Below are 16,476 nucleotides of genomic sequence, written 5' to 3'. Positions count from 1 at the left end.
ACTGTATATTTTACCAGAAGGGGAAAACATAACTCCACAGTGAAAGGAAATTCATCTTACTGGCTTTCATCTAGGCTCTTTCGTGAGCCTGGTACGCACTGCGCATAGCAAAGCCGTAACATGCTCCAGTTTTCAGCAGCATATGTACCAAATATCTGCTTATTGCTGGATTTTATGGGACAATGTGCATGCAAGCTGAGATCTTGCTGGAAATAAATATGCTACTTACTACAAAAGTGCTTCATAAGCTCCAAACAAAGTCTACAAAATGTTGTCGTCAAAGCTGCCAGTACTCACACAGGCAAGGTTTGAGTCAAACTCACAACATTTTGTGAATATTTCATGTCTTTTGTATACTCTCCTAAATTAATAAAAAATTATTCAGAAAAATGCTGAGGTTATTGACACAAGAAGCCCTTAATTCGTCCCTTTTGTTGTATTGATACCCGATTTCATACACCGTAAACATGGCTTTAACAGCACAAAGAATGTTTCCATACCTAAATAAATTAATATTCACTCAACAAGTAAATATAGCATCAATAGTATAAGATATAAAGTACATAAGTAAATAAATAAAAGTAAATAAAACCTAAATAACTAAATATTCTCGAATTTTCATGTGCTTAACTTTAAAGAAAAAGTTACCCAAAAATAAAAATTCTGTCATTATTTACTCACCTTCATGTTATTATTATTTTTCCGTGGAACACAAAAGTAGATATTTTAATCTTTACACAACAGCAGCAGTTCATAGTGATTAATGGCTGGCAAACTTCAAAAAGCAGCACAAAAGTAGTCCATAAGACATACAGACGTGGCTTCAGAAGACTTGGAATCATAGTGTAGTCATATTGACTATTTTTACGCTGCTTTATGGTGTTTTTGTCCTTTCTGGAGCTTGACAGTCTCTGGTAGTAAGGCATAGCGATTTATCAAAAATATCTGTGTTCTACTGAAAAAACCCCAGCATACAGGTCTGGAATGACAGGGGGGTGGGAAAATAATGACAGAATGTTTATTTTTGGGGGAACTATTCCTTTAAAATTCAGGGCTGTATGATGAAAGGGTACATTGTGTGGGTAGCTGCTCCATGCGATGGTGATGACAGCAGCAGCCGTGTGTGTGTGTGTGTGTGTTGGAGACACATGAGCTGACTGATGGAGCAGGCTGCATGTTTTTCTGAATATGCAGATGTATATTCCTCAGTCTGCTGCTGATCTTCATCCAAGAGTCCAACTCAAAGGGAAAAGGAAACATGTGGGCAGATAATTGAGGTAATCCTCTAAAAACGCAATACACTAACCACATCATAGCAGCAATAAAAGCATTTGTTTGTTTGTGCTTCAGGCTTAGAGTTGATTTTAGCATGATTTAAAGTGCCCATGAAATCAAAAGTGAAGTTTTTTGGCTTTTAGTATGAATATGTTAGACTTACTGTTATCTGTAAGCTAGTGTGCTACAAAACAATTACAATATTCGCACTTTGAAGATTTAAGCTTTCAAAACTCAGTTTCTCACATCCGCCAATATGAATCAATGATTTTGATGACATCACTCCGCAAGTGCCCCGCCCCCTACAGTATAAATAGATGCTGTGGCTGAAATCGGTCACTCGTTCACACATTTACTATTTTCTACATGGTGAATGGCACATAGCTTATAACAAACAGAGGTGATCAAATAAAACCATTTTGGAGTTTTGTGGCCATTTATGCGCTAATGCACTCCAAAAAGTTCGATTTAACTTAGATTTAAGCGTTTAAACTCTGCAGAGAATATAACCTCGTCCTAAATTATAAATACTACCTGAAACAGACTTGCAGGTAGCAAATATGAAATACAACATTTGATTACTGGATTTACAGAAATCATTTCACTTTTAAGAAGTGTTTTCTCAACATTGCATATCTCGACGGGTGAACCGCTAATATGGAAGTAGAATAATGTCAAATGTTTTTGAAATAAAAAGCCTGTTGAATTGCACTACTTGAAAAAAAATAGGCATTGCATTAACCATGCTTGCATTTTAATGCATTGTATTTTTAGTGCTTACATTTTTATGGGCTAAAATTCAACATGGTTGAATATTTAAGCTGTGAATATTTCAATTAAAAACATTTCAAACACCTTTTCATTATTAAAAATTCAATAATCCATATTCACCTTTCATATTTCACTTCCAAAATATTCAAACTGTTTAAAAATACAACCAATAATATTCAACAGGCAATTTTCGGTCCATTTTATTTCGCTTTGCAAATTCGCTTCCACAAATTCAGTGGTTCAAATTCGACAGTAAATTCAACATTGACGTCCATGAACTGCAGGAAAAGCAGTAGATTGCCGAGCATACTCTCCATCTGCTGTTAGTCGACCTCACCAGCAGATGGTGCAAAAGCGCTTGTTGCTGACGAAGACATTCATTCATAAAATGAAAATGATTATCTGTGTCAGTATATGCGGAAAAGATGATAAACACACAAAAGCTGTGTTTATGTTTCATTCAATAACTTCATTGTTACTTTCCCTGTGTATTCTACATGTCATCAGCTTTCTCTACCATGAACAGGATTATAATCGGTTTCCCTCAATACCTCATACTCAAGGATTTCCCTTCCGTTGATAGTGATATGAAAGACCAATCTTGCACCTTATTAGGGAAGTAGGCTGTAGGCTATTATATAGGCTACAGGCAAGAAGATGGACTCAGAATATGAACTTAACGCGCAAAGTTTCATGCTGAGCGTTTCGTGATATACTGGCATAAAATCAACACATATGTAAGGAATAATTGACGACAGGCCGTTGAATTATTAGAAAAATAATGCACACCCGAGGTGGTAATGCGGTCACGACGCGAAGAGGAGTGGCCGTTACACCTCGGGTGTGCATTATTTTTCTAATAATTCAACGGCCTGAAGTCAATTATTCCGCTTATACTACAGTTACCACACCTCGAAACATTGTTCAGATTATGTATTTCAAGACGTTTGTAAAGTTTTTGTCATTAAAACGCTCTTGTATGTAGGACTAATTTCTTACGCATCTAATCCCATGCCTCCGTTGCTAATTCCAAAACGTCATTTCAGAGTTAGTAACGGAGGTTTGAGCCGCTGATAGCAGACTAATGCTGGGGACACACGACTAGCTGACACATTCTCTGACTGTTTCATCGACTGCAGCAGATTTTAAACACCGACTTTGAACAGACTGAACGCGCTGAACACGCGTTTGGGCATGATCAGTCATAAGTATCAAATTACATTCATAACCGGCCTTAAAGTGTGTTCCCGGCTTTATGCAGTTATTAATGCAGTTATTAGAGAGAGATGTTGCAATAATGAGACAGAAAAGCATGTGCGTCAATATTATTATTTATTAATTAATTCAATTCGTTTTAATGAATTCGTTAATTCTTTTTTTCTTTCTATTATTGACAGATGACAGTAGACTAGCCAAATAAATGAAACCCAAAGCCCTTTTAACAAGTAGGCCTATCAATAATTATTTATTTGTTAAATTATCTGCAATAAAAATCCGTGCTGCAGGACTATCCATTTATTTAGCCTATATTCAGTTTAATTTTCTATTGATTATAGATAGGACTTTATAGTTTATTTATTCAAATTAAACTGCATGTTTCTATTGATTGTGAAGCTAGACATTGAAAATTGCAGATCAAGCGCATGGGGCGAAATGCTTTTTCTTGTTATGATTTGTATCCGATTTTCCGTTATTACAGTTGACTACGCGAAGTGATATGGAGCTGTAATGCGGTCGAGACCTGCCTGGAACTACTTTAGCCGTGCGTTTCCCTGAAAATAATGCACACCTTAGAACGTTCGTCAACCAATCAGATTCAAGCATTCAACGGCCCTGTAGTATAAATATATTTATACTACAGGGCCGTTGAATGCTTGAATCTGATTGGTTGACGAACGTTCTAAGGTGTGCATTATTTTCAGGGAAACGCACGGCTAAAGTAGTTCCAGGCAGGTCTCGACCGCATTACAGCTCCATATCACTTCGCGTAGTCAACTGTAATAACGGAAAATCGGATACAAATCATAACAAGAAAAAGCATTTCGCCCCATGCGCTTGATCTGCAATTTTCAATGTCTAGCTTCACAATCAATAGAAACATGCAGTTTAATTTGAATAAATAAACTATAAAGTCCTATCTATAATCAATAGAAAATTAAACTGAATATAGGCTAAATAAATGGATAGTCCTGCAGCACGGATTTTTATTGCAGATAATTTAACAAATAAATAATTATTGATAGGCCTACTTGTTAAAAGGGCTTTGGGTTTCATTTATTTGGCTAGTCTACTGTCATCTGTCAATAATAGAAAGAAAAAAAGAATTAACGAATTCATTAAAACGAATTGAATTAATTAATAAATAATAATATTGACGCACATGCTTTTCTGTCTCATTATTGCAACATCTCTCTCTAATAACTGCATTAATAACTGCATAAAGCCGGGAACACACTTTAAGGCCGGTTATGAATGTAATTTGATACTTATGACTGATCATGCCCAAACGCGTGTTCAGCGCGTTCAGTCTGTTCAAAGTCGGTGTTTAAAATCTGCTGCAGTCGATGAAACAGTCAGAGAATGTGTCAGCTAGTCGTGTGTCCCCAGCATTAGTCTGCTATCAGCGGCTCAAACCTCCGTTACTAACTCTGAAATGACGTTTTGGAATTAGCAACGGAGGCATGGGATTAGATGCGTAAGAAATTAGTCCTACATACAAGAGCGTTTTAATGACAAAAACTTTACAAACGTCTTGAAATACATAATCTGAACAATGTTTCGAGGTGTGGTAACTGTAGTATAAGCGGAATAATTGACTTCAGGCCGTTGAATTATTAGAAAAATAATGCACACCCGAGGTGTAACGGCCACTCCGCTTCGCGTCGTGACCGCATTACCACCTCGGGTGTGCATTATTTTTCTAATAATTCAACGGCCTGTCGTCAATTATTCCTTACTTATACTACAGGGCCGTTGAATGCTTGAATCTGATTGGTTGACGAACGTTCTAAGGTGTGCATTATTTTCAGGGAAACGCACGGCTAAAGTAGTTCCAGGCAGGTCTTGACCGCATTACAGTTCCATATCACTTCGCGTAGTCAACTGTAATAACGGAAAGTAGGATACAATTCATAACAAGAAAAAGCATTTCGCCCCGTGCGCTTGATCTGCAATTTTCAATGTCTAGCTTTACAATCAATAGAAACATGCAGTTTAATTTTAATAAATAAAGTATATAGTCCTATCTATAATCAATAGAAAATTAAACTGAATATATAGGCTAAATAAATGGATAGTCCTGCAGCACGGATTTTTATTGCAGATAATATAACAAATAAATAATTATTGATAGGCCTACTTGTTAAAAGGGCTTTGTGTTTTTCATTTATAGTCTACTGTCATCTGTCAATAATGGAAAAAAAATGAACGAATTAATTGAAACGAATTGAATTAATAAATAAATAATAATATTGACGCACATGCTTTTCTGTCTCATTATTGCAACATCTCTCTCTAATAACTGCATTAATAACTGCATAATGAATGTAACTTGATACTTATGACTGATCATGTCCAAACGCGTGTTCAGCGCGTTCAGTCTGTGTTCAAAGTCGGTGTTTAAAATCTGCTGCAGTCGATGAAAACAGTCAGAGAATGTGTCAGCTAGTCGTGTGTCCCAGCATTAGTCTGCTATCAGCGGCTCAAACTTCCGTTACTGAAAATGACGTTTTGGAATTAGCAACGGAGGCATGGGATTAGATGCGTAAGAAATTAGTCCTTCATACAAGAGCATTTTAATGACAAAAACTTTACAAACGTCTTGAAATACATAATCTGAACAATGTTTAGAGGTGTGGTAACTGTAGTATAAGCGGAATAATTGACTTCAGGCCGTTGAATTATTAGAAAAATAATGCACACCCGAGGTGTAACAAGCTACGTTAAGCGTTGTATATGTCCAGCAGGGGAATCCTTAAGTATTGAGGGAAACCCTAATAGCCTGCATGCAGCACATCGCCACAATATAAAGTTAAGGCAACTAAACAACCAAGAGAAATATATGTCAACCTCAAAAATTTAACATTGGATCTGTATATCCGCATCGGGGAATAACATTATAATCTCGTTCACGGTAGAGAAAGATGCATGTAGGCTACACAGGAAAAGTAACCGTGAAGACACTGAATTTAACATAAAACAGGCGTCATAATAATCACAAATACACTTACATTGCTGTAAATGAGTTTTATGAATGAATGACTTGTTCTAACTGTTGCTGGTCTTCAACACGCGCTTTTGCACCATCTGCTGGTGAGGTCGACTAACAGCAGATGGAGAGTATGCTCGGCAATCTACTGCTTTTCCTGCAGTTCATGGACGTCAATGTTGAATTTACTGTCGAGTTTGAACCACTGAATTTGTGGAAGCGAATTTGCTAAGCGAAATAAAATGGACCGAAAATTGCCTGTTGAATATTATTGGTTGTATTTTTAAACAGTTTGGATATTTTGGAAGTGAAATATGAAAGGTGAATATGGATTATTGAATTTTTAATAATGAAAAGGTGTTTGAAATGTTTTTAATTGAAATATTCACAGCTTAAATATTCAACCATGTTGAATTTCAGCCCATAAAAATGTAAGCACTAAAAATACAATGCATTAAAATGCAAGCATGGTTAATGCAATGCCTATTTTTTTTCAAGTAGTGCAATTCAACAGGCTTTTTATTTCAAAAACATTTGACATTATTCTACTTCCATACGCTAATATTTGATATAACGGGAGGATTAATATTTAGATTGTCATTTGCGGGTCGGGAATCAATAGGCACGGGCGGTCATATGCACAGCCATACTTGTTTGAACCAGAATACTGAGAACTATTAAGAGAACTACTAAGAACTGAGAGAGATTGAGGAAGCAGCGGCATTTCATCAAGCCTTAGGTAGACAGAAATTGCAGTGGTGTTCTTGTGTCATGAGATGACAACAGAAGTAGAGAGCCTCTGTTGTCACGAAAGAAACATTGCAATTCCACAACTCGAAGAAATCGATGAGGCAGCTGCCGAAAGTGGCCCAGTACAGCCCTGCCTGACTGAAGATCCCAGCTTTTCTTCACTGCTGAGCCTCAGATTTTAGCACGTAGACTTTAGCTTGCCACATATATAAACTGGAAGCGAAACGTTGTTTCATGTTTCATTGAAATCACCAGCAATTGTGATGACTGGTAGTTTTAAACAGCTTTAGACCCATGCAGAACGAGCTCAGGACCGTTTGCCAAGGTTGTGGATTAGAGGTAAAAATGTTGTAAATAATGTTCAGTTTCTTGCACAGACAAATCATTTGGCTTCTTAGGACCTCAATGTATCGTCAGGAGCCACAGGTATTCATTTTGTTTTGTCTGCATATGTTTTTCATGTGACGGTAGCCATTGACATCTACTATATCAATCACTGAGGACCACGGTTTCAGCTAAAAATCTTCTTTACTGTTCTCCTGGGGGGAAAAAAAGTCACCTACATCTTGGATGGCATGAGGGTAAATAAATTACTAATATTTAAAATAATTACATTAATATATATTCAAATAGAAATTGACATAATATTTCATAATATGTGACTCTGGATCACAAAACCAGCCACAAGTCGCACGGGTATATTTGTGGCAATAACCAACAATACATATTAAGGGTCAAAATTATCGATTTTTCTTTTATGCCAAAAATCATTAGGATATTAAGTAAAAATCATGTTCCATGAAGACATTTTGTAAATTTCCTACCGTAAATATATGAAATATTTATTTTTGTGAGTGAATGCAGCACAATCGCGAACATAAATGGATCTCAATGTTTCAATTTTTTTTGCACCCTCAGATTCCAGATTTTCAAATAGTTGTATCTCAGCCAAATATTGTCCTATCCTAACAAACCATACATCAATGGAAAGTTTATTTATCCAGCTTTCAGATGATGTATTAATCTCATTTTAAAAAAAGAACCCATGTGACTGGTTTTGCGGTTCAGTGTCACATATTACTGTTTACTGTGTTTTTGATCAAATAAATGCAGCCTTGGTGAGTATAAAAAACTTCTTCCAAAAACATTAAAAAAATCATACCGCCCCCAAACTTCTGAGCAGTAGTGTATATTTTTTTTAAATCCTCTTCTGTGGTAATTTGCATCATCTACAAAACCAATAGAGTCAACAGTTAGCCAACCTCCTAATATGTGATCAACACAATAAACTCCTACTATTAAGCAATTTTAGGACTTTAAGTAGGCTACATAGCTGTCAGTGTGATGTTGGAAACACTGTGTTAATGATAGCCAAATTAGAGAATTTTCAAGAGCTTGAATGCATAAACACTTTAAAACAGTAAAACTGGCAAAAATATGCCAACTTCCCAGCATGATAACTATTATTTTTATGCCTCTGCTCTTCTTGTTAAATTAATAAAAGACTGCCGTTTCCGCATTTGCTAGTTTGTTTTACACAAATGATAGCTTTAAATACAGTTCCCTAACCAATAAATGTACTGTTCAAGTGTACAAAGCAACAAAGTCAAAACTCTTCTGGGAAATATAAATGCATAATACAACATATAGCTGTCTTTGCTTACTGAACTGGGAGAAGAGGGTGTATTTTAACATTGAAAAAACTCTTCAAAGACTAATTCCTAGAGTTGAGAGAAGGGCGAGGCCAGTGCCTGAGGAGTCTGATAAGATGCCCTCAGGGCTTGACAGGGTGGGAAGGGTGTATCATTTAAAAATGCATCTGGAGCCACCTTTGACTCTATAATATGGGCTTAAAAATGTGTCATTTGGCCCTGTTTACACCTGGTATTAAGATGCGTTTTGGTCGATCGGATCACAAGTGGACGAGGGAGACACATTCCCGTTTACACCTGGTGTTTTAATCCGTCTATTCTGTCCACTTTCAACCACTTCACATCCCGCCTGGCTAGAGCTCTTCCCATAATGTTCACGCATTAGATCAGTAGGCCGAGAGTAGACAGTCTTTTGTGGTTGTTTGAACACATTCGACCACATGAGCGTTTACACTATGAAAGCAAATGCGTTTTCGACTACCTCTGGAAGTGGTTGAAAGTGAACGAGCTCAAAACGTCTTAGACACTGTTTACACCTGTATTTAGCGTCGTCCACTTGTGATCAGATTGACGAAAACTCTTCTTAATACCAGAAAATAGGGCCGAAGAAACTGCATCGAGTCAGAGCTTTTTTAAATTGTGGATGAAATGGGATGATAATCTGAATTAGCTGGTGAGAGCCATATGCACGTGTCACAGCAGTGAACAGAAGCATACCGTGCCGATGGCAGGAGGTTAAGGGTGGTGTTGAGCACATACGGCAGATCTGCAAGTCCCTGTTCCACGAGAAGCACCAGAGCGTCACAGCAGGCCGAGCGGACGACAGTACTATCACTGCTGCACTGCTCCCACAGAGACTCCAGCGCTGGCCCCTGGTGATGCACAACACAAGCTCAACATGCAAACCATTACACACCAGCACAAAATATAAGAGGCAATGTAAGGGATGTTGTGTATCATAACTGTCCGGAAAAACTAGAAGGCACATATTTCCTTTAAATAGGGACAAATTTCCTATGTAATAGAGATGCACTAAAACTAAATTTCCCCGCCGTTAACGATTATTAAGAACGATCTCTGCCGTTACCGATTGTTTGATTTTCTTAATGAAACAAAAATCTCTCCCAAATAATGCTACAGGGAACCCTCTCATTTGGTACATAACTATAATATTAGAGATTAAAATTAACAACAGAGCCCAAACTATTTTATTCAAATGCTATTTATTTTCTGATATATTAATTACACTCAAACAAAAACTGAAATTGTTTGTATACAACTCAGTTGTAACACAAGGTAGTTATTATCTTCATGATACATTTATTCAAACATACATGTATAATTAATTGTAAATAATCTCCTCTCTAGTGTTTTATAGCTAACTAATGAACTGTGAACATTGGATAACTTTCCAAATGTAAATGTATTGTTAAGTTGACATATTGTGCACAAGCTGTTTTATTGACGTCTTTCTGCGGTTGAAACACTGATTGAGTGATTACATGAGACATTATTTTGGTAAGTTGTTCTGTATCTTTCCACATACCTTCTGATGTTCATGCATGTTTTTTCATGCTATAACTTATATTAAAGTGGAAGAAAAGACTTAAAGTAAGGTTCTACAGCGATCCGTCACGTCACATTTAAAAGTGTCAACATTTTGTGATAAAATAGACTGCATTTGAAAGCCGAGACGTTGTTTCTTATCAGAAGTAACATAGCTTTTTGTGATTACTGGATGGGCGGCGCGCTACAAATAATTGTAACTTTAACATCACTGTTTTTTTTTAACGGTTTTATTTAGGGCTGTGAAAAGATTAATCGCATCAAAAATAAAAGTTTGTGTTTACATAATATATGTTATTATTTTGTATATATAAATCCACACACATGCATGTATTTATTTAAGAAATATTTGCATGTATATACTGTATATATTTCTATAATATATAAATATAAATATTTTATATATAAATAACAAATTTTTCTTAAATATATACATGCAAGTGTGTGTATTTATACATACAAATTTACAAAATAATTATACACAGTACACACACATATATTATGTAAACACAAACTTTTATTTTGGATGCGATTAATCGCGATTAATCTTTTCACAGCCCTAGTTTTATTGTTTTGTTAACATGAATAGCCCTAAATTCACAACAAGAGACATTTTCTTCACACACAGTTTGACATGTTTTTTTCACCCACTTTTGATTGACAGGAAGGATATAATCAGCCCTGATCATCAGCTGTAATTACTTTTTAATCGGCCGATACCGATTATTGACCGATATCTGTGTAAACATACTATAATTTTCCAAACTCAAAACTTTTTCTGTACTCCATAAGATTTTTTTTATTTGAATAAATCTGTAAAAAAAACAACAACAACAGAAAAGTCCTTGTATTTCAGATATCCAAGATCCAACGCATCACAGCCCACCTTTACATGTCAACCACAGCTATTTAGCATTCAGCTTCTGGGCTTCAATGTCATGAATAAATTAGTGATGCACCGACATTTTGTCAATTTTATAATGAAATTCAAACAATAAATGTCAGATCGCTGTCGCGGCCTCTGCATGAAACCATCCTCTCTTTCTCTTTACAACTATAGCACAAGCTAAAAATCAATGATTCAGAAGGTATGTTTAAAGAAACTGAAATGTATCATGCCTCATGTAAATTTGAAAAAAGAAAAGAAAAAAGTTTTAACCCGGGAAAGATGTCAATAAAACAGCGTGTAAACAATGTCACGTAATGTTATATTTACCTCAGGAAAGACATTCAATGTCCATACAGCTCGTTAGTTCGCTAGAAAACAATAACTGGAGGAGCATTTTGCTAAGTATATGCACTATATTACATATTCATTAGAATTTTACCTTACCTATTGTCTTCATTATTTTATGTATGTTTGAATAAAACTGCCACGAAAATAAGTTATTACAGCCACTGTTTAAATGTTTTTAGAAAAAGATGATATAAAACTGCCTTATGTGCAATTTAAATGCATATGCAGCGCAGTATTTATTTGACTGTTGATTATTAAATGAATGTGATGATATGGTTTAGATCATTGGACATGATGTCATTGCTCTTTGGCAGCCAGTCTGAAAGCTTAAAGGGATAGTTCATTTACTCACCCTCATGTATCTTTGTTCTGCTGAACACAAAAGAAGATATTTTAAAGAATGTTAGCAATCAAACAGTTGATGGACCCCATTGACTTCCATAGTAGGAAAAAATAAAATATGGAAATCAATGGCTACCTTCAACTGTTTGGTTACCAACATTCTTTAAAATATCATCTTTTGTGTTCAGCATAACAAAGAAACATTTTTTTGGGTGAACTATCCCTTTAAGAAGCACCTACATACACAAACAACAGCCTTTTATTGAGTGACTGGGCAAAGCACACTTACACATTGTACATGTAAAGAGGGCATTGACATAGAAGTCTTAAAGGAAAAAACAGGCTGTTAAATTTGAACAATGTGTCCTAAGCGTGATGTGATATGACCGCTATGCAAGAATGATTGTGACGACTTACTTTGGTGGTAGTCTGACAAATCCTTTCATTTTGGCCTTTCTCTTTCAACACTGCAGTGACCAGCGTCCTCACAGCCTAGAATTAAAAAGTTAAAAGGCAACAAATCTGGTTCTTCACATGCCTTCAGCAAACTAGATTTCATCTAAATTAAACATTCACAGAAATGGATTTCTACAAGCCAGACACGTTTGGCGGGACAGATTAGCATTTCAATGAAATTACTGTGCAACGTGAACCTTGTTTTACCTCTAATTCCTTAAATTATCTGTTTAAATCATCATTTCTGAGTGCTTTACCTGAGCTTGAATGAGGGAGCTGGGGAACTCAAACCTTGTCTTCAAAGTTTCAGTCATCTCCAGAAATCATGAATGATGCCCCATACTAAAAGCAAACATCATATGGAAAATGTAATTTAGTCACCATGAAGGCATTCACTGCCAATTATACTTGCAAAATGTACATATTTTGGAGTGAAACAGGACATTCAATGACCAAAACATTTTTTAGCACTTTATTTCATCTAATGGGATTTGATTGGAGAGTGGAGCAATTGTCTCTAGATGGCAGCTGGATGGAGAGGAGGTGTTGAAAGAGTAAAAGGGACCGATGACATTAGTTGTATTAAAGAAAACAAATTACCACATTAATAATACATTAGGAAGCCAAACATTTCTTCTCAATATCAGATGAATGCTGTACAAGTTCAGGTATGTACATTATGCTACACTACACAAAAGTTTGGGGTTGGTAAGACTTTGTGTTTTTGTGAAGAAAAAAACAGTAATATTGCGAAATATTATTACAATTGAAAGGATTTTTTTTGTATTTGAATAAAGTAATTTATTCTTGTGATGCAATGCTGAATTTTCAGCATCATTACTCCAGTCTTCAGTGTCACATGATTCTTCAGGAATCACTCTAATATGCTGATTTGATGTGAAATGTTGTACTGTGACTTTTGACCAAATTAATGTATTCTTTCTGAATAATAATATTAAAGCCTTTCAAAATAAAAATAATCTTAATGCCCCCAAACTTTTGAATAGTAGTGTAAAGTAAAACAAACTTTTGACTTTTTATTGAATTTAAGGGAGAGTTCACCCAAAAATGAAAATTAGTCCATGATTTACTCACCCTCAAGTCATCCTAGGTGTATATGACATTCTTCTTTCAGACGAATACAATCAGAGTTAAATAAAAAAAATGTCCTGGCTCTTCCAAGCTTTATAATGGCAGTGAATGCCCATTTCTGTTTTGAAGTCCATAAAAGTGCATCTATCCATCATAAAAGTGCATCTATCCATCATAAAAGTACATCTATCCATCATAAAAGTGCATCTATCCATCATAAAAGTGCCTCTATCCATCATAAAAGTGCATCTATCCATCATAAAAGTGCATCTATCCATCATAAAAGTACATCTGTCCTTGATAAAAGTGCATCTATCCATCATAAAAGTGCATCTATCCATGATAAAAGTGCCTCTATCCATCATAAAAGTACATCTATCCATCATAAAAGTACATCTATCCATCATAAAAGTGCCTCTATCATCATAAAAGTACATCTATCCATCGTACATCTATCCATCATAAAAGTACATCTATCCATCATAAAAGTGCCTCTATCATCATAAAAGTACATCTATCCATCGTACATCTATCCATCATAAAAGTACATCTATCCATCATAAAAGTGCCTTTATCCATCATAAAAGTGCATCTATCCATCATAAAAGTGCATCTATCCATCATAAAAGTACATCTGTCCTTGATAAAAGTGCATCTATCCATCATAAAAGTGCATCTATCCATGATAAAAGTGCCTCTATCCATCATAAAAGTACATCTATCCATCATAAAAGTACATCTATCCATCATAAAAGTGCCTCTATCATCATAAAAGTACATCTATCCATCGTACATCTATCCATCATAAAAGTACATCTATCCATCATAAAAGTGCCTCTATCATCATAAAAGTACATCTATCCATCGTACATCTATCCATCATAAAAGTACATCTATCCATCATAAAAGTGCCTTTATCCATCATAAAAGTGCCTTTATCCATCATAAAAGTGCATCTATCCATCATAAAAGTACATCTATCCATCATAAAAGTGCATCTATCCATCATAAAAGTGCTCCGCACAGCTCCGGGGGGTTAATAAAGGCCTTCTGAAGCGAAGCGATGCGTTTGTGTAAGAAAAATATTCATATTTAACACATTAAAAAGTAAAATTCTAGCTTCCGGCCAAACAAACATACTTGCGCCCAAAACTCAACTTACGCAACTTGTGACGTCGGAAGTAGCGTAGTGTGTCATGGCATAGCGTAAGCGTAAATATCAGCAGTGCGTCGCATTACTCGCATAATTTGCGCTTTAGACTTCAGTCAAATCCGTATGTTTGTTTGGCCGGAAGTTATTTATTTTACTTTAAAAAGTTTTAAATATGGATATTTTTCTTACACAAACGCATTGCTTCGCTTCAGAAGGCCTTTATTAACCCCCCGGAGCCATGTGGAGCACTTTTATGATGGATAGATGCACTTTTATGATGGATAGAGGCACTTTTATGATGGATAGAGGCACTTTTATGATGGATAGATGCACTTTTATGATGGATAGAGGCACTTTTATGATGGATAGAGGCACTTTTATGATGGATTGATGCATTTTTATGATGGATAGATGCACTTTTATGATGGATAGAGGCACTTTTATCAAGGATAGATGCACTTTTATGATGGATAGATGCACTTTAATGATAGAGGCACTTTAATGATGGATAGATGCAATTTTATGATGGATAGAGGCACTTTAATGATGGATAGAGGCACTTTTATGATGGATAGATGCACTTTAATGATAGAGGCACTTTTATGATGATAGATGCACTTTAATGATGATAGAGGCACTTTAATGATGGATAGAGGCACTTTAATGATGGATAGAGGCACTTTAATGATGGATAGAGGCACTTTAATGATGATAGAGGCACTTTAATGATGATAGAGGCACTTTAATGATGGATAGAGGCACTTTAATGATGGATAGAGGCACTTTAATGATGGATAGAGGCACTTTTATGATGGATAGATGCACTTTTATGATGGATAGATGCATTTTTATGATGATAGAGGCACTTTTATGATGGATAGAGGCACTTTTATGATGGATAGATGCATTTTTATGATGGATAGAAGTACTTTTATGATGGATAGAGGCACTTTAATGATGGATAGAGGCACTTTAATGATGGATAGAGGCACTTTAATGATGGATAGAGGCACTTTAATGATGGATAGAGGCACTTTAATGATGGATAGAGGCACTTTAATGATGGATAGAGGCACTTTTATGGACTTCAAGACAGAAACGGCCATTCACTGCCATTATAAAGCTTGGAAGAGCCAGAACATTTTTAAACATAACTCCAATTGTATTCGTCTGAAAGAAGAATGTCATATACACCTAGGATGACTTGAGGGTGAGTAAATCATGGGCTAATTTTCATTTTTGGGAGAACTATCCCTTTAAGAGTTAAACTGGGAAGGAACAGAATTTCTTAAACGTGTGGTATGCAACTGCAAATCAAGTCATGAGAAATGAAGTCAGGGGATATTCAGAATCAACCCTCATTTCCTGAAATGAAGAAACTGACATGCAAACTGACATCATCTGTTAAAAAACAACACAGCTGTGTGTCTTCATCCTCACTCAGATCACAGGTGTCAAAGGATCAAACACGGCAAACAGGTGCAACGGGAAAAAACCCGCCTTCAGGGCAATACTATTAGACTGAAATTAGAATAACCCAACACCACTTCAAACTAACGTAATCTAAGGTGAAATTAAATAAAGGCCCGAGACATATAGTCTGCCTGCATCTAAACTCAGAAGATACAACCATCTGACAGATGGCACTGGCAACCACATCAATGGGATGCATTATTCACAAGTGACTTCTGCCAAAGCTTCAATGTCCGTCCAGTTGCGGACCGCCGACTTTGGCGTCTCATATGTTGTCTCATATGGACTCTCGGCGTAGGGTAATGGGATTACCAGCCGTTCATTTGACTGACACTGGCTGATGGCCACTGGAGATTCAGGTTTATGCCACAGCACATGGGAGAAAGAGACAATGCAAGCCCTAATATACTGCCCCTCCCCTCGTGGGACTGTTATCTGACAAGCACTGCGTGTGCGTGATGAAATACCTGCTGCGTTTCCATAAAGAGTGACAGTACAGAAG

At 36.1% G+C, this 16,476-nt stretch overlaps 2 protein-coding genes across 2 annotated transcripts in view; one reads left to right on the top strand and one right to left on the bottom strand.

The window, feature by feature from the left end:
• The window catches only part of focad (focadhesin), a 66,150-nt gene that overhangs the window by 48,465 nt on the left and 1,209 nt on the right, over positions 1 to 16,476 (bottom strand). Inside the window, exons 2-4 of the mRNA XM_082155534.1 lie at positions 12,514 to 12,598; positions 12,218 to 12,292; positions 9,373 to 9,527 (exon numbers count right to left, since the gene is read on the bottom strand). Of these exons, the coding sequence (XP_082011660.1) occupies positions 9,373 to 9,527; positions 12,218 to 12,292; positions 12,514 to 12,570 (287 nt within the window). The 5' untranslated portion in view covers positions 12,571 to 12,598. The remainder of the gene's footprint in view (positions 1 to 9,372; positions 9,528 to 12,217; positions 12,293 to 12,513; positions 12,599 to 16,476) is intronic.
• Positions 15,296 to 16,476, top strand: part of mllt3 (MLLT3 super elongation complex subunit) — a 45,762-nt gene continuing 44,581 nt past the window's right edge. Inside the window, exon 1 of the mRNA XM_082155809.1 lies at positions 15,296 to 16,476. This exon is cut by the window's right edge and continues 36 nt beyond it. The gene's annotated coding sequence lies outside the window, so the exon portion shown is untranslated.

Source organism: Leuciscus leuciscus, assembly GCF_965113295.1.
Source record: "Leuciscus leuciscus genome assembly, chromosome: 2".
Taxonomy (NCBI): Eukaryota; Metazoa; Chordata; class Actinopteri; order Cypriniformes; family Leuciscidae; genus Leuciscus; species Leuciscus leuciscus.
The sequence above is the reverse complement of the archived record's forward strand: the minus strand, read 5'-3'. Positions and strand labels throughout refer to the sequence as shown.